Source organism: Crotalus tigris, unplaced genomic scaffold (genome assembly GCF_016545835.1).
Source record: "Crotalus tigris isolate CLP2741 ecotype Arizona unplaced genomic scaffold, ASM1654583v1 scf7180000018299.754606, whole genome shotgun sequence".
NCBI classification, from domain to species: Eukaryota; Metazoa; Chordata; class Lepidosauria; order Squamata; family Viperidae; genus Crotalus; species Crotalus tigris.
In genome coordinates, this window is record NW_024096930.1 from 366,231 (window position 1) to 386,404 (window position 20,174).

At 40.0% G+C, this 20,174-nt stretch overlaps 1 protein-coding gene across 1 annotated transcript in view; it reads left to right on the forward strand.

Annotated features, from left to right (window-relative positions):
• ZSWIM5 (zinc finger SWIM-type containing 5) overlaps positions 1-20,174 on the forward strand; it is a 128,733-nt gene that overhangs the window by 105,598 nt on the left and 2,961 nt on the right. Inside the window, exons 5-13 of the mRNA XM_039349609.1 lie at positions 5,990-6,169; positions 7,929-8,105; positions 10,053-10,199; positions 10,712-10,849; positions 11,596-11,856; positions 13,692-13,827; positions 15,613-15,767; positions 18,986-19,149; positions 19,798-19,879. Coding sequence (XP_039205543.1) covers positions 5,990-6,169; positions 7,929-8,105; positions 10,053-10,199; positions 10,712-10,849; positions 11,596-11,856; positions 13,692-13,827; positions 15,613-15,767; positions 18,986-19,149; positions 19,798-19,879 — 1,440 coding nt within the window. The remainder of the gene's footprint in view (positions 1-5,989; positions 6,170-7,928; positions 8,106-10,052; positions 10,200-10,711; positions 10,850-11,595; positions 11,857-13,691; positions 13,828-15,612; positions 15,768-18,985; positions 19,150-19,797; positions 19,880-20,174) is intronic.

Sequence of the window (20,174 nt, forward strand, 5' to 3'; positions counted from 1 at the left end):
CTGTAGTTCTAGTCATACATGTAGGATCAGTGAGGTTTAAGAACTCTACTCCTATTCTATACCCACACAATATTACCTCTGCTATTAAAGTTATTATTGTGGTTCTCCAAATAAATATTTAAGATTGTGTCCATTACTCATTTATAATCTGTTTTTTTCAAAAAATGCACAGTTATTTTAAGTATATGCATATCAGTAGTCATTGAGATTTTGAATGATTGAAAAATATGCCAATTTTATGGCATATTATGTATTTTATGAGAGTCTACACATTTATGTGGGAAAATAACTTTTAAAAATACATAGGAAATTATTATGGAACAAGAGGAGAGCAAGGGTTCAACCAGCTTTGTTCATAAAGGATAATCATTATAGCTAATGGTTAACATACATTTCTGTAAAGATAGTCCTCCTCTTAAAACTGTAGAATCTGGTTGTAAATCATTATGGTTGTAAATTACCATAATGACTGGAAGTAATTTTTTGGTCTTTTTCATCATGGTCATTATATGCAAAGGCAGCAGTGATTTAGTGAACCCATTTTTTGAATGAGCAGTTTTTTCCAGAAACCAGCAAAAACAATTTGCCAGAAAGTGGCAAATAACATTGCAAATTGCAGTCATGTGATTATGGAAAGCTGCAAGAGGTCATAAAGCTGACTAACCCAACATGTGGACATGTGACCTGTGTGTGTGTTGTGTGTGTGTGTGTGTTTGTGTGTGTGTGTCACAACTATTTACAGGCCATAAAGCATACAATAGCCATTGTAACTTTCAGTTGTCATAAAATGACTGATTGCAAGTTGTAGATTACCTGTACAAACATAAACATGCATATTTGAGGGTAGAATGTGGATACAGTGGGAATGCTATAGATCAGTTATGACATCTGGGAAATATTCTAAAACATTAATAAGCAAAAAAATCTCAAATATATTGCTTTGATACCTTTATACAACAAAACAGAAATACTCATTTATGATCCCATAAACATGTTGTGCAAAAAGGCTCTGTTTTCGTTAGAACTTCAGAAAAAATCAATATATGCCCAATAGATGTGTAGTGAACCCTGATCCATGTTTATATTATCCTTATGTTGACATATTGTTTCCACAGACAGTAACTGGGACCATATTTTAGAAGAACATGCAAGGGGAACAGGGCAATTAGAGAATTTTCCATCCCCTGCTATTGTCTATACACCAATGCACAGAGTATGAGGAATAAACAGGGTGAATAAGAAATTCAAGTAAGTGAGGGCAGATATTATATTGTTGCCATTACAGAAACTTGGTGAGATAAAACCCACAAATGGAATAAACAGCTAGAGGGATTTAAATTATTTAAAAGAAACAGACCAAATAAAAAAGGAGGTGGAGTTGCACTATATATAAGAAATAGCTACATCTCTACAGAAATAGAGCACAACAATGATGAAAACTGTCTTGAATGCATTTGTGTCAATATAAAAGGGGAAAGATGACATTGCCATAGGTGTATACTATAGGCCACCCAACCAAACAGAGGAAGTAGATGAACTTTTTGCCAGTCAGTTAACTAAGCTATGTAGGAAGGACATCACAATAGTAATGGGGGACTTTAACTACCCTAACATCAACTGGGAGACAAACTTTGCACCAAGTGGAAGATCAAGCAGGTTCCTGACAAACCTAGCAGACAACTTTTTCTCCCAAAAAGCAGAGAAGGGAACTAGGGAATCAGCCATATTGGACTTAATTCTCACTAACAGAGAGGAAATTATCACCGCACTCAACATGTCGTCCTCAATGGAACTGCATATACATGGAGGGAAATATGCAGTGGGGTACCCCAAGGCTCTGTTTTAGGCCCAGTACTCTTCAACATCTTCATCAATGAAGATGATGGGGAACTCATCAAATCTGCAGATGACACCAAGCTGGCAATAATAGCCAACACTCCAGAAAATAAACATAAGATACAGAAGGATCTTGGCAGACTTGAACATTGGGCTCTATCTAACAAAATGAAATTCAGTGGTGAAAAAAGTAAGGTTCTACATTTAGGCAAGAAAAACCAAATGCACAAGTATAATATATAGGTGGCACCTTGCTCAATAATAGCAACTGTGAGAGGGATCTTGGAGTCCTAGTGGATAATCACTTAAATATGAGCCAGCAGTGTGCTTTCAGCTGCCAAAAAGTGAACACAGTTCTAGGCTGCATTAACAAAGGGATGGAATCAAGACTACATGAAGTGTTAATATCACTTTATAATGCCTTGGTAAAACCACACTTGGAATACAGCATCCAGTTTTGGTCACCACAATATAAAAAAGATGTTGAGACTCTAGAAAGATTGCAGAGAAGAGCAACAAATATGATCAGGGGACTAGAGGCTAAAACATATAAAGAATAGTTGCTGGAATTGGGTATGTCTAGTTTAATGAAAAGAAGGACTAGGGATGACATGATAGTAGTGTTCCAATATCTCGAGTTGCCATAACGAAGAGGGAGTCAAGCTATTCTCCAAAGCACCTGAAGGCAGAACAAGAAGCAATGGATGGAAACTAATCAAGGAGAGAAGCAATCTAGAACTAAGGAGAAATTTCCTGACAGTTGGAACAATTAATCAGTGGAACAACCTGCCTCCAGAAGTTGCGAATGCTCCAACACTGGAAGTTTTTAAGAAGAGATTGGACAGCCATTTGTCTGAAATGGTATAGGATTTCCTGCCTGAGCAGGGGGTTGGATGAGAAGACCTCCAAGGTCCCTTCCAACTCTATTATTCTGTTTTATTCTATTCCAACTCTATTATTCTGTTTTATTCTATTCATTCCCAGCAGTCTGAGGTTGAGATGAGTTGTTTTGTATAAAAGAAAGAAAGAGTTTAAAAACCTGCCACCCAGGAGCCAGATCTATGTATTACTTTATGCTGAGCATTGTGGCTCTTTATCAAAAGATCTTTAAACTGCCAGCTTTGGAAAAGAGGCCACTGGACATCGGGAGCAGACTTGCCAGCTAGGAAACTTCCAAAAAGTCAGATCTGTAAAGTTTTTTTTTCTGTTCAGTATGAGGAGGGAAACTCTTAGAAGCTCAAGGATGGCTACCCTGCATTTATGGTTAAGCTCAAAAAGAAAACCCCCAAACCATCCCAATTCCATAATGAAGGGGACAGTCTGGGAAATATGAGGGAACTTGAGATGCTTAGTAGCAGGGGAGGCTGGGAGTGGCTATTTACATATTCAGGGCCCTTTCTCTCTGCCACTGGTTTCCTAAGCACTCAAAAGCAATTTTTTTAAAGAAGTCCACATTTCTACCAAGGAGTGCAAAAAAATCCATTAACTTGCCTCCAGTTGATGTAGGAGCTGGAGGAGCAAAAAGTTTCTTACTTGCTTCTCTATCAAAATGGAAATAAATGACTTGCTCTGCACCCCATCTCCATCCACATCCTTATGTCGTGCTGTATACAGTTTTCTGATTGTGTCCAAAAAAAACAACAACCCTGAACAATTCCTGGAAGGGTTGCTGCCAAGCCACAATGTTTCTTGAAACATCTGCTGAGGGCTGAAGCCCTGGGTGAGGCAGGAGTTTCTGGAATTGGGAAAGAGACTCTCCACAGTTCTATGGGTTCCCAACCCTTCCTGGGAACAACTAATTTATTGTGGTTTTTAAACATACCATAGCTGAGCCAGAAACAAAACTGCTTGGCTGTCAAATACAACTGGTATCATGGGATCATAGATTTCTAAGTGATGGTTTCAAATGGAGCGAAATGCTCATATGAAGATGTCCTTAGAAGTATATGGAAAAGACTGGAAGGGGAAAGATATAGATATAGAGAAGATTAAATAATAAAAAGACTGACTGTCAAGTTCAGTTTATTTGTTTGTTTTGATGTAGACTGCCCAACTCAAGAGCAACTCATAGTTTACACTGTAGAAAAGCAAAAACAATGAAAACAACAAAAGAGATTATGTATGTCTGGGCAAAATATACTACATATACTAGAAAAACACAACTGACAGAGGCTCCCCAAAAACCCTTCCCCAAGATCATGAAGCAGTAGCCAGGTTTTTAAAGATTTCCAGAATACGTCCAGATGGGAATCCCACAATCTCTGGGGAAATTTTGTTCCAGAGGGCAAGCGCCATAACAGAGAAGGCATGCTTCCTGGGACCCAAAGAACACCAGCTCTCTCCAATCTTACTGGATTGGCAGGAATCATGGAAGATAGCAAGCCCCTCAAATAACCTGGCCCTGCACCACGATCCAGTGCTGCTTACTCCATTCTAAAGATAATATTTGCACAATTCTGTGTCACACATACAAAGTACAACAAATTTATAGACTTCTGTTAAATCAATGTAAGCACGTAATTGGTGAACATTCATCTCAGTGAATCGCAAATCATAAAAGCCTGTAATCCCTAGTTTTGAATGAAATTGGTTTAGGCCAGTGGTGGCGAACCTTTTAGAGACCGAGTGCCCAAACTGCAACCAAAACCCACTTATGCATCGCCGGGTGCCAGGTGGGCATGGCCACTGAGTGGGCGTGGCCACTGAGCTGTCGGCTCGTGCTCGCTCGCTGTCCGTTCTGACTTGTGCTCACTCTCTCACTGTCTGCAGCAAATGCTGCTTCCGTCGAAAGTTGCTCCTTTTATAGCCTCTCGCCTATTCCCAGACTGCGCATGCACGGAGAGGAGGAGGGAACAGCTCGGCCCAGCAATGGCTCATGTGCCACCAAAGACGGCCCTGTGTGCCACCTGTGGCACACGTGCCATAGGCTCGCCACCACGGGTTTAGGCTTAGGAGGGGACCCAGTCAATTCCAGTTCTAAGAGGTGTGAAACCTACTTAAAGTGCGCATCCTGAGAGTTTAATTTTCCAGGTATAGAAAACCTTTTCTTAGAGCTGCTTGTACAAGTTTTCCAGTTATACAGAAATCTGTACACTCTGTTATTAGATACTTAAACATATATCTACATTTACTGCATCTTTATGCGTCTTAGGATTTCTGACAAAAATATTTTAATCAAATGGAATAATAATAAAATCTAGAGGAGATGTTTGCTCACAGGCAGGAAAAAGTATTTTAAGAGAAAGTTGCAAAGTATGAAATATATAATTAGGAACAGCATATAAAAATAGAGGTAGCCACAAATCATGTGATATGCATAAAACTCATAATCTCTTTTAAAACTGTAAACAACCATCCAGAGTTAAGTGTGGTTTTTTTGGCTTTATATCTGTGTCCCTCATCAGCATCTAATTGACCTCAGCTGGCCTGAAAAACTTAAGTGTTGAGCCTGGTTGGGATAGGAGATCACTGGAAAATGCAAGGGTTGAAGGCTAAATTGGAAACTGAAAAAAAGCATTGTGGAATAAAACATTTTTTCCATATGGGTGCCAAGAAAACTATATACATTCCTGGTCACAAAGTCATTAGAAGTGAAACTCAATTGAAAGGCAACTGTTCCTTAAGTCTTTGCTTAATTTCAGATTCTTTTGCCAAAGAGTACTTAATATATATTTTTACATATACAGCATTTACTGACCTGCAAATCTGAACTACAGTACTGGGAGCAGTAATTACACTGTTGCTGCTGATCATGGGGCAAATGCCACTTGCCTACTGCTTTTCTAAAATGGAATAAGTGTGCAGTATAGAAATTGGGCTATCATGTGGGGATTGCTGGCATACATTTAAGCAGCCTTTGAAGTATAGTTCAAACAGTTGATCTATCCTGGCAGACAGAAATAATCTCGGATGCACATTGCCTCTCCATTTTCAGCTCTGAGGGATACAATTAAGCTGATTTATGGAAGATGTTTTCTTGAGTTAGTTAGCTAGTTTCTTTTATAAATTCTCCCTCTGGGCTCAGTGCAGTTCCCTGAAACAAGATGTAAACATTTCCAAAATCTTCAAAGCAAAGAACCTATGGGGGGACTCTTGTTGCCTGCTCAAGTAGAAAAATACTGAATGCATTTCGACACTTGGCTTGCTCTTACAGGGGCCCTATGGGTGTGCGTTGTATTAAATCCACACTGCACACTAGAAGAAAAGGCATGCTGGCTGCGACAGCTCCGGAAGTGGGGTGATATGGATGTTTGTCCACTGGAAGATGGAAACTACAGCAATGAACTTCCCAACATCACTAGTGCACTTACTCAGAGCTCTAGTCACAGGCAAAGTAAGTGTAGTGGCGATTGTTTCACTGTCTATTCTGTAACATCTTTCTCTAGTTTCCATAAACAGCTAAAAATAATCTTATAAGATCCCAGTTGTGGATTAATAGCAATCTAATTCATGGCATAAGATTGTTGTTCTGCATTTCAGCTGGTAGATCAACGAACAAAAGAATCTTGCCTTGTATTACATGCTGTGCATAATGTTAATCTGCATTCTCATGACTGTTTGAGTGTTTGTAACCTTCAGTTGGGTGAAATGGTGCATCATAGAGCAACAATTTTTGAGTCAAATAGGCCAATTTACAGAATTCAGAACCCATGACTCTTGTGGGCAAGATTTGGCAAATTTGGCAAACTTGTGGCTGCTTCAATGCTGCTGCGCTGCCACAATGCCACAGTCAGCTGCAGTCATATGATCATCATTTGCAACACTCCTTGCCAGCTTTCTATAAGGAAAGTCAGTGGGGAAGTTTTTTTGCTTGCCAGTGGTCATTCTGTTTCCCTGTTTATCTTTGAAATGATGGGGCACAGGTTGTATAGTTCTTATTAAAATGTCCCAATTGAAGGAAAATGGTTTTGACTCAGATTGTCAGAGCTCTATAAATCTTGTGTTCTTGCTAGCTCCCCATCTCTTAATGGGATGGTAGCTTCTCTCTCTCTCTCTCTCTCTTCCTCTGTTTCTGATTTTCTCTTTACTTCTCTCCCTGTATTCTTGCTCAGTTATCAGTACCAGGCAGTGTTTGGACCCTGCTGTAGGTTGTTTTTTTGTTGTTGTAATATTAACTGGAAATTATCCAGTTTAGAAAAGAATTGATCAGCGTTATCTGTCTCCTTAATTATTTCCCTATGCTGTTTTGGGCTGGAGATGCTATAATTTGTATAGCTGGATCTTATAACAATATTTGTTATGACAGTTTTGCTAACAATAGTCAGCAAAAGCATTGCTCGTATGCTTTGCAGTCTGAAACAATTCTTCCCCAGCTTCAGATATGTACATTGTGTTTGAATTAAAAATCTCAGTCCGGCCCTTAAAATGAACCGCCATGCAGGTTGAATGCATAAAAATTGACTCATATTACTTAACATATATCAGGGGCTTGATGTCACAATCTTTATTTGCAAAGTTTCCAAGTCATTGCTTCCCAATGTTCATATTGGGAGAGAAATTTTCAACATGGCACGACAACAGTGTTCTTGCCCTGACCTTATTATATTGGAAATGGCAACAAATGCTGCTAATAGAATTATTATGGTGACAATAGACCTGGAATGCTATACAAAGATTTTGATGTTCTCCGAGTCTGGTTTTTTTTAATGCCAAAAGGTAGCTTAGAAATTGTGTGAATAGAACAGCACAGAGTTCCTGTACTAGTGAGTAAAAGAATACAGTACTTCCTTCAGTGACCCGCTTAGAACTCTTCCTAGCCCTTCTGTCAGGGGTTGAGTTGTAGTATCCTTGCTCTATGTTCAGTTTTGATGTTTGTGAGCACTTTGGTGGTAAACAGGTCCATTGTGACAAATGGATTGCCCCAAGCAGGGTGAATAGTTTGGGAAGACTACTCTGTGCTTGGATGTTCTGTATGATTAGCCTTGATGGATGAGTGACTGCTTTTGATGGCCATCTGCTGGGAAACTAGTTAGCTTCCTTGAGCAATTGACTGTCCCCTGTGAGAATCGATGCCCTGTTGGATAGGTCAGGGGTCTGATCCAGCAGGATGCTACTTGGTTTTTTATGTTCTTACCTGTTTTTTTTCCTCGTAGGCTCTTTAACAAGGCCACGGCGCACAGTATTCACTCGTGCCATTGAAGGCTGTGACCTCCACTGGCAGGACAGTCACCTCCAGCGAATAATTAGCAGTGATTTCTACATTTCTCCATCTTACCCCAGGGAGGGTGAGGGCCTTCTTTTCAACTCACAAGGACAACCGTTGTGGCTGGGTAAGCTTCCTTATTCTGGTTGCTGTGCAGTTTTATTTTTCAAAAGAATATTTGTTGAAGAAAAAGCTGTGATCCCTCTAGGACAGAACAATATTCTTGCATTTGTGGGTGCTGTCCCTCTCTAAGGAGACCTACTTCGCTTACTTACTTTCCAGAAGTTGAGAAGCCTCAGTCTCTGGCAATACTCAATACTCACAGGGCCTTCGGAGCTAAGGTAGCCCTTTTTTCCTAGCTCTGTATTGGGATACTGTGTATTGAAATGCTTCTAATGCAGTATGGAAAGAGTGCCCTGTTGGTGTTGTAATTAAATGCAATAGTGCATTGGCAACTAGACCAGAAATTCTACCAATAACAAAATAACAAATTGGTTGAAATTAAATGAAAGGCATTAAAACTGAAATCTGTAGCCAAACACTGAAGTTATATAATGATTGTACTGTGAGACTGTAATGGGTTTTTCATCTATATCAATGAACCCTACCATACTAAATTAGTCCCATATCATAATGTTATAGATCCACCTCTTTACAGCTTCATTAGGAAAGTAGGCCTATGTAGCACAGAGTATAGAAATTCAGGGATATAGTGTGCATGGGACCTGGGTTAGGTGACAAAACTTTTTAGCCATCTCTGCATCTTTCTTCTCCTCCTCAGTCCTTATTATTTGAATTGGCCAAAGACATAAATGAAACGCATTGTCCAATCTTCTTGCTTCTTTTTCTTGGAGCTCCTCCTGGAGGACATTGGGAGCATTGAGGATTTGTTTTTGATTTGCCAGCAACACTTGAATGGTATACTGTAATTTTAAAAAAGTGTGCATACTATACATACAATGAGCAAACTTTCTTGAAAAGGGACCCAAGCATGTTCTTCAAGAGCATTAAAACCCATGAAGCAAATCAACTGAGGATTTGGAGGATGACAAGGAAAGGGGATGTAGCTATCATTACAAAAATATTTTCTTCACAGATTGTCCACGCCTGTGACTTTCTGTCTGCATTCCCCATGACCGGGACATTTTGAGAGGAAGAAGTTCTTTGCAGCTTTCCCACCACTCTGTGTCATCTGTTCCTCTCCAAGTCACTGTGACTTTTTTGGGTGGGTGGGTGGGGGATGAAACAATAATCAAGAACAGATTAATTTCTATGCCATGCAGTTGTGTTGCCACATGACACATTGTTCTCTCTATCAGGAATGGCACAGAACATACACTTGATACAAAATCACTTCCAGAGAGATATTCTAGAGGTTGAGCAGAAGTTATAAAAGATAGAAGGCTACATCAGGCTTCTATTTCATAAAGAGCTTTGAATAAAGAAGAGGTTTGAAGGATGGAATTGTAACTGTGGCTCCATTTGACTGCCAGATGTATTGCTGTAAGACTATGGGACCAGGAAAAGTACAAAACATACTGTACATAGACAACTTTCTTTTACAATAACATTAGAATGTTAGGAGAAAAGACTATGATAGTTTACAGTTGTTCCCTCGTTTGCCTTTTTTCTGAAAGGGGGATCTTTTAATATTTTCATTTAATATTATATACTATAATCAGGAAAAATATTGCCTTTGTGTATTTCGGTTATCTTTTGAATGGAAGGAGTTGAAAAATCTGTTTCATGGATGAATATTGTATCACTATGGGTTTTATTTGGTTTTATTAAAAACACAAGGTTAGGACAATAGTTTGTTTGGCAGATACAGGAGCTGAAATATAGTACATGAGCTGCATATTACAGCATTCAATGCTGCCCTATGAAAAAGGCAAGCAAAAAATCAAGCAATTATCATGCATGTTTGTCATAGTTAAAGGGGGGGGGGAAATCGACAGAACAGAATATATAAATAAAGCTTAACCTTAAATTCCCAGTCTGTAGTTGATTCTTTAGCATAAACTGTCTCTAACTGAGGCTTAATTGCCTTCTTATTCTTCACATGGTGCCATAGAACATGTCCCAACTGCTTGTGCCCGGGTTGATGCCCTACGGTCCCATGGATACCCCAAGGAGGCACTCCGTCTAACTGTGGCCATAATCAACACCCTGAGACTGCAACAACAGAGGCAGCTGGAGATATACAAGCATCAGAAGAAAGGTACGAATTAGCTTCTGTTTGTGACTTTGGTTCAAATCGAACTTTCTGAATGTTAATTTGGACTTCTTGATACATTATTTTTGTGCTGTTTGGAACATAACAGATCCCTAGTTTGCCATCCTGATCTTTCCAAACAAATTTTAACCATAGGGCAATTATTTTTGCAACTATCTTTTAAAGAACGACTGTCCATTTGTAGTTGATGTTGCCCATATAGAGGATACTTGCATACGTGAGTGCTGTTCGACTTGAGTTGGCCATTGGTCTTTTTGTAAACACAGAATGCAAGGAACTTACAATATTTTAAAATCTGAAGCCAAACTGGGCACAACTTTGTTGGAACAACCTTGTCAAAATGGAAGAACAGAGAATAGATACAACAAATTGAAAGGAATCCCTAATATCTATTGTACATTCTCAGGGATAGTTTTGAACAATATGTTTTTGCAAGATGAAGCCAAAGAGGATGCCCCCTATGACCTTACTCTGGGATTTTTCTTGTTGTCCTCTAGAACTATTGCAAAGAGGAGTAACCACCATCACAAACCTGGAAAGCTGGGTAGGACATCCTCTCAATCCGATTGGCTGCTTATTTCTCACTCTGACGGAAGCATGTCGAATAGAGGATGAAAACAGCCTTGATATTTCAGGTATGAGAATGAGAACTTCAGGTTGCACGCTTAGAATTCAAACCAGCTTCTGTTCTTTTCCCTTGTGTTCAGTTTGGAGCCATCCACAGATTCCTGTTGTTGTTATTGAGTGCTTATTTTTTGTCTAAAAGCTGTATGTATATGAATAAATAAGAAAAGCCCAGCCTACAGTTTTCAATGGAAATTTTCCTGTGAGAGAGGAGATGCAGCCTTCCACTGGCCCTTAGACTTTTGTCATGTAGCTCTTTAGCTCTAGCTGATAATAATAAGATATCTTTGACGTTCTGCTCTTTGGCATCTGCACTTGACATGGTTGACTTCTCCTGCTAAGCACAGGATATTCCCTAGGAACTGAGGAAATCAAGTTCTTTGTGTGAAAAATGCAAAAAAAAAAAAAAAGTTCCAAAAAATATTCCACCTACTAGCAGAGTAAGCAGTATTTCATTTATTCATAGTCCAAAGGTTTGTTTAATTCTCCTTATGATTCCTATGCAGTGTACTACTCCAAGCAGAAGGTGTGGGATGGAATTAATGAATCTGTGCAGCTCAGCCCAGCTGCACCAGCATAATTGAGCACATGAGTTGCAGCAAAAACAGCCACTGTGTTGTGCTGTGAATGGATAGTTTGGACCAATAGCATAAATAGAGCCAATCTGATTGTGTGTCTTGAAAGGCATGAGAAGAAGTTACAATTACTATACGGAGTCTAATCCACCTATCCTCTTAATTCTTTCCTTTGCCATCAGATGCTGGTGAGTCAAAGCTTCCAGTGTATCAGCATGTGCCTGTGGCCAATAATTGCCCTGAGAGTGGGGAATCCTACCTATCTCTGTCTCTGGAAGTGGCACTGATGGGGATAGGGCAGCAACGGGTGATGCCAGAAGGCCTTTATGCGCAAGACAAAGTGTGGCGTAACGAGGAACAGATTATTGCCTGCCTGCAAGAGCTGGAGCTTGATGCTGTATTGGTGCAGACCCTACGCAAGCAGTGCATTCTGCTTCTGGAAGGTGAGAGAAGTCACTCATGTGAAACTAAAGCTGTGTCCACAACCCAGAATTTTTTTTTTTTAGATTTCCTCTATTAAAACCCAGTCAGTGTCCCTTGGTCACAATAGCATATGCCAATGAGATAGTGGTATCAAAATACTTTTGAATAGAAGAATTTGGTAATAATATGTATTGGAAAAGAGTTTAGGAATATCAGGATTAGATAATACAGATTACATAGTATTAGAGATTGTAGGAAGAGAACTGTGTTAGTCTTTGATGGTAAAAGATTCAGGAGGACACTGATAACTCTTTTTCTGACCAGTTTTATTGAAAGACACAATTTTTTGTGAGTTGCAACTCACTTTATTAGACAACAGAGTGGCTAGATGTATGTAGGTAGAATTGGAGTGAGGGGAGCAGAGGGGAGGACACAGTGGTGGTGCAGGTTCTATGTGAAACAGATAGAAGAATCTTATTAATTAACAACAGTAATGTGTTAGAAACACATTGTGTTTGATGAGACATTCTGAGATTGCTTTGGCTTGATGGTGCTGTTAAAAGTCCAGCTTTGCCAAAATCATTTTGCGATCTGCAGTAATGTACCCTGGCAAGTTGCAATATTCTGATATTACTTTGTCCTTGTTTTGAGTTTTGATATTAAATTTGTGTCCATGAATTCTTTTGCACAAAGTTTGTTTCATTTGTCCTATGTAGCATGCAGAAGGGCATTGCTGGCAGATGAGGGTATACACATGGCATATCTCATTGGAGGGAAAGCATATGAAAGGCCTCTAATCTTTTGTGTGTGCTTGTTGGGGCCTGTGACAATACTGTTGACATAGATGTGAGGGCAAAGAGGACCTCTGGGATTGTTGCAGGGCCTGGTTCCCATGTTATCTTTTGTTACTTGTAAGAATCTGATTCAGGCTAAGTGGCTGTGTGCATGCAAGTATGGGCCTGGCACTCAGTGCTCCAGAAAATTCAGTATCCTTGCCCAGTATAAGCTGTAGATTATTAACAACACATTTGAGTGGTTTGAGCTGTGAGCTGTAGGTGACAACCAATAGTGTTCTATTGTTCTATTTCTGTGGTCTGTCTTTTAATATGCCCTCCCTGGGAATTGATCTGGCTCTATTGATTTGTCTATTGATCTTGTTCAATGAGTAGTTTAGTGCCCTGAATCTCTGAACATTAGAGGGGCTACACAAATATTTCCTTAAATTTGAAGTTTTAATGTATATATATTTCCTCATCCCCTGCTTTCCTTCTTTTTTTCTTTACTGAAACAGGAGCCCTTTGCAGTGATTACTGTAGCTTCTTGTCTAGAGGGCTCTGGCAGTTAAATTTAGAAGACAATCCATATCAATGGATTTAAAAATGCTGCTTCTCCCTCCCCATTCCACTGTGGGCTCTAAAGCCTGTGTATTCATGTGTCTGCAGTTTCCTTTGAAAAGTAGAGGGAATTAATGGGTAACTTGGCCTTTGCCATAGGGATGGAAGGAGAAGACAAGTTGTGTCTTTCTAACCACACTGAGTTGAAAATATCAGAAAGATGAATAGGAGAATCTGGTTCTAAATTATATGGTGGGAAGAGGAATTTCTCCAACCATTTGTGTCATAACGTTAGAGATTCTGGTTCATATCCAATATTAGCCATAGGAGTTCACTGGTTGACTTTAGGCCAGTCACATACTCTGAGCCTAATCTACCTCATAGGATTATTGTGCGACAGGTGGAGGAAGGAGCACTTTGTGTGCCATCTTGAACTCTTGATGAAAAGATAAGATATAAATCTGTTAAATAAATAAGGTTGGTTGAAGGAGAGACACTGATATGGTTCTGCTCTTGCCTAGGTGGTCCCTTTAGTGGCCTTGGTGAAGTCATCCACCGGGAAAGTGTACCTATGCACACTTTTGCAAAGTACCTCTTTTCTGCCTTACTGCCCCACGATGCTGACCTGGCCTACAAGCTGGCATTACGCTCCATGAGGTTGGTTCCACTTCTTTTTTTTAAACTCCCTTTGTTAATAAAATCAAGTGAAAACAACAGTGATAGATTTTTTTTACTAAAGCTTGGCATATGTCTTACATTCTTCTCAACTTTCTCCAACATCAACATTCTTGCAGCATTTTAGTAGATTTTTAAAGAAAGCATGTTCACATATGTTCATCCATTTTTTTAAGTATGTGAAAATAGAGTTGCTGATTAGCAAGCATGGTTGGTCAATTTCATTGATAAATAATCAATTCTCTACTAGCTTAGGATTTACATTTTAATCAAAGAGAATGTAGAAATTTTAGTGGGTCCATTGTTGCAAGTTTCAGTGGTAAAACATAGGTTCTGCCATAGGCCCATAATAGAGAATACAAAAATCAAGAGCTTAATAGGAAGCCTTCAGTTATTGGCCACAGCTGGGGCTGGCAACTCTGTCATTAAGTGCTACAGACACTAAGTAAAAAATCATGTGTCTGCAGCAGGTTTATATCACTTCCACTTCCATCATTAAACACAGAACCATTGTAGTTGTTAAGCAAGATACAGCAGTCACTTATGATTTTACTTCTGGCTTCTCAATTGATCTGCTTCAGAAGCTGGTTGCAAAATGCCCAAATGGCGGACACATGATCACAGTGATGCTGTAACCACCATACATTTGAGGACCAGTCAAAAAACGGGTTTTTCAACTTTGAATGGTTGCTAAACAAGACAATTGATGAGGACTACCTGTATATTTTAATTGCAGTACGGCTTCCTGAACAGTCTACTGCTTGATGAAGTCACATGTAGTAATCTGCATTACTGCTCCAACCAAATGTGCAGAGGGTTAATTAGACTCGATAGACAATTGTAATTTGCCATTACCAACAAGGTTGTAATAATAAACTCAGAAACTGTAGCCTGATGATAATTGCTGCACATCCTGGGTAGCAGATATAGTTAGAAGAGCTTGGGGGTTCATATTTCCTAGATTCCCAGGCCTCTTAACTACAGTACTTTCTTAATGACCAAGAATGGCTCAGTAACCATTTGAAGTTACGATGCTGCTGCTGAATGAATACTATTTCTAGCAGGTAAGGCACATCTAGCCTGGCTCTATGTAAAGCAGCCCCTGGCTGTGCCAGGCCTTCTTCTTGAGTCTGCTTGTGCCATTCTCCAACTCGCATGTGCTGTTCACACAGTGATTCAGGAGGCCTGCGGAGGAGGCAATCCCTTACTTTACTGAGGCATGGGGCTGGGAAGGATGAAGCTGGGAATGATTTGGATTGAGGTGGGTCTTCATCGAATAGCCAGTGGGATTTGGTTAACAATGGCAATGGAGACTGCTGAGATGGCTGTCGTTAAGCAATGTGGTCACATAATACCATGCTTCCATTCCTAATCATCATCATAACTCAAGGACTATCTATATAAACACGTGAACAAATAGTTCTAAAGTACATAAGATACCCAGCAAGAACTTACACATGCACCCCAGAGCAGAACCAGATAACTGCAGTGCAAATCAAGTTTTGCTCTGACATAAAACTGTAAGAAGTGTGTACATCTGAAGTTTTATTTTTCTTTACAAGTATTTAAATCCCTTCTTAGTTCTCTAGTGACTTTTCCAGTTTGTTCAAGATTAGTGTGGCAACCATATGCTGCTGCAAGCCTTTGAATGGTTTTCCACATCATCTTCCCCCAGCATGCCACAAGAAGACAAATCAGAGAGGATTTAATATGATTACCAGCAGGTATCCTTCTATTGACCTAATGTTGTGGCTTTGTTCTTCCTAGGCTGCCTGTTTTGGAGACAACTCCCTCAGGTGATGTCACACATCCTCACCATATTGTTTCAATGGTCCCTAGCAGGTATCCCCGTTGGTTTACTTTGGGGCACTTGGAATCACAACAATGTGAACTTGCTTCCACTATGCTGACAGCAGCCAAAGGTGGGTGAAGGATTCCTAATATAACTGAACATAGACCACTAGAGATCCAGGTGAAATATTCACCTGCTGGCCTTCAAAAGAAATCTAATAGAAAGTCAGTTTGTACATGTCAGGCAGAGATTTCTGTCTAGCAGAATAGTGGATACAGTAATTTCATTAAAAACAAATGAGAATTATAGAAATAACTTTTCCTGAGTAATTGTTGGATGCAGCAGTGTTTCATTTTTCAAGAATTTCTTTTAATCTGGACAAGAACGTTCTGACGCTGAGATGTTTTTGATGCCCGAGAAGTGAAAAGAAGCATCGATGTGCATGAGCAATTGGGAACATCAGCTGTATGCAGATAGTGGACCTACTCACAGCCTTTCTGATTAGTACCAGCAAACTGCAGACTATTTCTTGCTGGGCTATATGGAAGAGGGGAAACTGCTGGGCAAGATAATTCTTTCTCACTTTATCAACAAAGACAAATTGCATTTGTTGATGTGAGCCCAGCTGTCTATATTAGGAGGAAGGGATACTTACCTTACTGGATAGTGGGACTCCCAAAAGTCCAAAACTCCCCAAAAGCAAAATTAAATTACTCTCAGGTTTCACATCTGATATATTGCAGTGCTGCATTTAGGAGAGTTGCTAATACTGGAATGATGGCCTAATGGGACAAACTACTTCTCTGTGACTTATATAATTGCTTCCTTCGTGTCCCCTTTTCAGGCAATTACTTTTCCTACTCACTATTGAGGAATGCCTTGAGACACTTTCTTTGGTTTGATTTCTGTATAAGAACTGTAGATCTAATTGGATTCCCACTTACATAGGGCTCATCAGTTTCTAGCCCAGGTATTCTTCCTGAACTGTGCTTAATATTTGGCCAGATGTTACGAGAAAGACAGTTCTGAAACAAACCAGAGCAAATCACGCTCATTAGCTACAGTTTTGCTGAACTATACTAGGACTCAATTGCTCTTTGTCTTACTTTCCTTTGAGTGGTTTCTGGCTCTCACTGCTGTTTTGCTTTCTGTGTGACACACTTGATAGTGTTTTACTCTCTAACCACTTTTAATAACAGTTTTGGTTCTGATCTTATGGTCCACCTAGCAAGACAGATGGACATTTAGCTACCTGAGGTGAACAAAAGGCCAGGAAATTAAACCTTTGGGCTTTGGAGACATCTCCAAATTTATTCCATAGAAAATATTTTTATCTGTAGTTGAATTTTTAAAAAATAAGTTTTGCTGTTGTAGATTTTTTTGACTTTTATAATGCAATCTAATGTGAGCTAGTATATAATAATAATAATAGTAGTAAAGTTGGAAGGGACCTTGGAAGTCATCTAGTCCAACCCCCTGCTCGGGCAGGAAACCCTACACCATTTCGGACAAGTGGCTGTCCAGTCTCTTCTTAAAAACTTCCAGTGTTGGAGCATTTACTGCTTCTGGAGGCAGGCTGTTCCACTGATCAATTGTTCTCACTGTCAGGAAGTTTCTCCTTAGTTCTAGGTTGCTTCTCTCCTTGATTAGTTTCCACCCATTGCTTCGTGTCCTGCCTTCAGGTGCTTTGGAAAATAGCTTAATTCCCTCTTCTTTATGGCAGCCCCTGAGATATTGGAATACTGCTATCATGTCCCCCCTTGTCCTTCTCTTCGTCAAACTAGACATACCCAATTCTAGCAACCGTTCCTTATATGTTTTAGCCTCCAGTCCCCTAATCATCTTTGTTGCTCTTCTCTGTACTCTTTCTAGAGTCTCAACATCTTTTTTACATCGTGGTGATCAAAACTGGATGCAGTATTCCAAGTGTGGCCTTACCAAGGCATTGAAGAGTGGTATTAATACTTCACGTGATCTTGATTCTATCCCTCTGTTAATGCAGCCTAGCACTGTGTTGGCCTTTTTGGCAGCTGCAGCACACTGCTGGCTCATATTTAAGTGATTGTCTACTAGGACTCCGAGGTCCCTCTCACAGTTACTACTATTGAGCATGGTGCCACCTATGCTGTACTTGTGCATTTGGTTTTTCTTGCCTAAATGTAGAACCTTGCTTTTTTCACCATTGAATTTCATTTTGTTAGTTAGTGCCCAGTGTTCAAGTCTGTCCAGATCCTTCTGTATCTAAAGCCTGTCTTCTGGAGTGTTGGCTATTCCTGCCAGCTTGGTGTCGTCTGCAAATTTGATGAGTTCCCCATCTATCCCTTCATCCAAATCGTTGATGAAGATGTTGAAGAGTACTGGGCCCAGAACAGAGCCCTGGGGCACCCCACTACACACTTCCCTCCATATAGATGCAGTTCCATTGAGGACCACTCGCTGAGTACGGCCGGTCAGCCAGCTACGGATCCATCTGGTGGTGGTTCTGTCTACCCCACATTTTTCTATCTTGTCAAGTAGTAGGTTGTGATCTACTTTATCAAATGCCTTACTGAAGTCCAAGTAAATTATGTCCACAGCATTCCTCTGATCCACTAATTTTGTCACTTGGTCAAAGAATGCAATAAGATTTGTCTGGCATGATCTATTTTTGACAAACCCATGTTGGCTTTTAGTAATGACTTTGTTTGCCTCTAGGTGTTCGTTGATTCGTTGTTTGATTATCTTTTCCAGGATCTTCCCAGGTATTGAGGTCAGGCTGATAGGTCTGTAATTTCCTGGATCCATTTTTTTTCCTTTTTTGAGGATGGGAACTACATCAGCTCTTTTCCAGTCCTCTGGTAGTTCCCCTGTGTTCCAGGATCTTTGAAAAATATAGTTCAGTGGCTCCAATATCACATCTGCCAGTTCCTTGAGAACTCTGGGGTGTAATCCATCTGGTCCTGGTGATTTGAACCCATCTAGGCTGGACAGGTGCTCACTAACCATATATTGCTAGCATATTTTTGTCTGGTAATTTATGATTGCAGTTCAGATTGAAAATGATATACATTGTCTAACAGCCTTTTATTTCTGCGCAGTATCTGTACTTATTTCCTTACTTGGCTCCAGAAACAGGCAAAATGCAGATTTGTCATAGAATCTCTTGGTATATTTGCTTGAGCTGAAAAAGGCTAAGTGGAAAGACACTGAAGGGTTTGAGAAGAAATCTGTAATCGAATATTTGACCCCTCAAACTGATTTCTCTCTAGCAGGATATACAAAATATTACCCAGTTTACATAGGAAGATATTTACTATTATTTTAGAAAGGTTTATTGGATGGATAATGATAAACTTTCTTATACTGCAGGTGACATGCTCCGTCTACGAACTGTCCTAGAAGCAATTCAGAAGAACATCCACTCCTCTTCCTTGATCTTCAAACTGGCTCAGGATGCTTTTAAGATTGCCACACCTGCTGATAGTAATGCTGACACAACACTACTTAACGTGGCACTGGAGTTGGGGCTACAAGTAAGGATATTAATAATCATTAAGAAAAATGAATAATTTCCAAATCTCCATAGTAAGATGGAAGCCTGCCTTGAAGGTTAATGAAATGTCCATGAGCCAAAGAAAAAGTCTGCCGAGTTGTGATGTTAAGCACTAACCCTGCTCTCTTACAGGATTGTGGCCATACTGGCCGTTTAAATCCCCGGGCCACATTCCATTGGAACTGGGCTGAGCCACATTCCATTGGAACTGGGCTGAGCAAACAGCAGGCGAATGCATGCGAAACTCCATTTGTGTGAGCAGCGTGCATGCACACTCACTGCTTGTGCAAATGGAGCTGAATGCACGCCTACCCCTCACACAGTACCATCCCTTCTCGCCACCGCCACTGGTCCACAAAGTTGGAGAGGTTGGGGATCCCTGATTTAAATAATTAAATAAGCACATTTAACATTTCTCAACTGAAAAATTCAGAACGGGCCATTATGCTTCCCATGTGGCCTCCAATCTAGGCAGTTTATGAAGCTATAAGCCAAACCTGTTAATCTTCAAAACAGGTTGAAACCATTTAAGTTGTTACGATATGCTGCTCTAGGGGAACGCAACCACTTCTTTGGATATCACTGGTGGGTGAAGAAAAATATTTTCTACTCATTTCTACTGCTGCAGGTGATGCGCATGACCTTGTCAACATTGAACTGGAGACGGCGGGAGATGGTGCGATGGCTGGTGACCTGTGCTACAGAAGTTGGTAGGTATTTCATGAACCTATACTTAAAATGAAGACTCCAGCTTAGAGAGAGCCTATTTCAGCCTTTCTCAACATGGGCTTGACATTCCGAGAGTATAATTCCCCAACCATCAAGAAGATATGCATGTGTAGACGTTCTGCTCACCCAAAAGATATTAAGATGCTATTAGGCACCAGAGCCAAATTTGGATGATAACTAATACCCAAATTCATGATAAAGATGAGTGATTTCTAACTCAAGTCTATTTCTCCCGATATCAGCTCCCTAGGTTGCAAATATTTAAGGATTTATTTA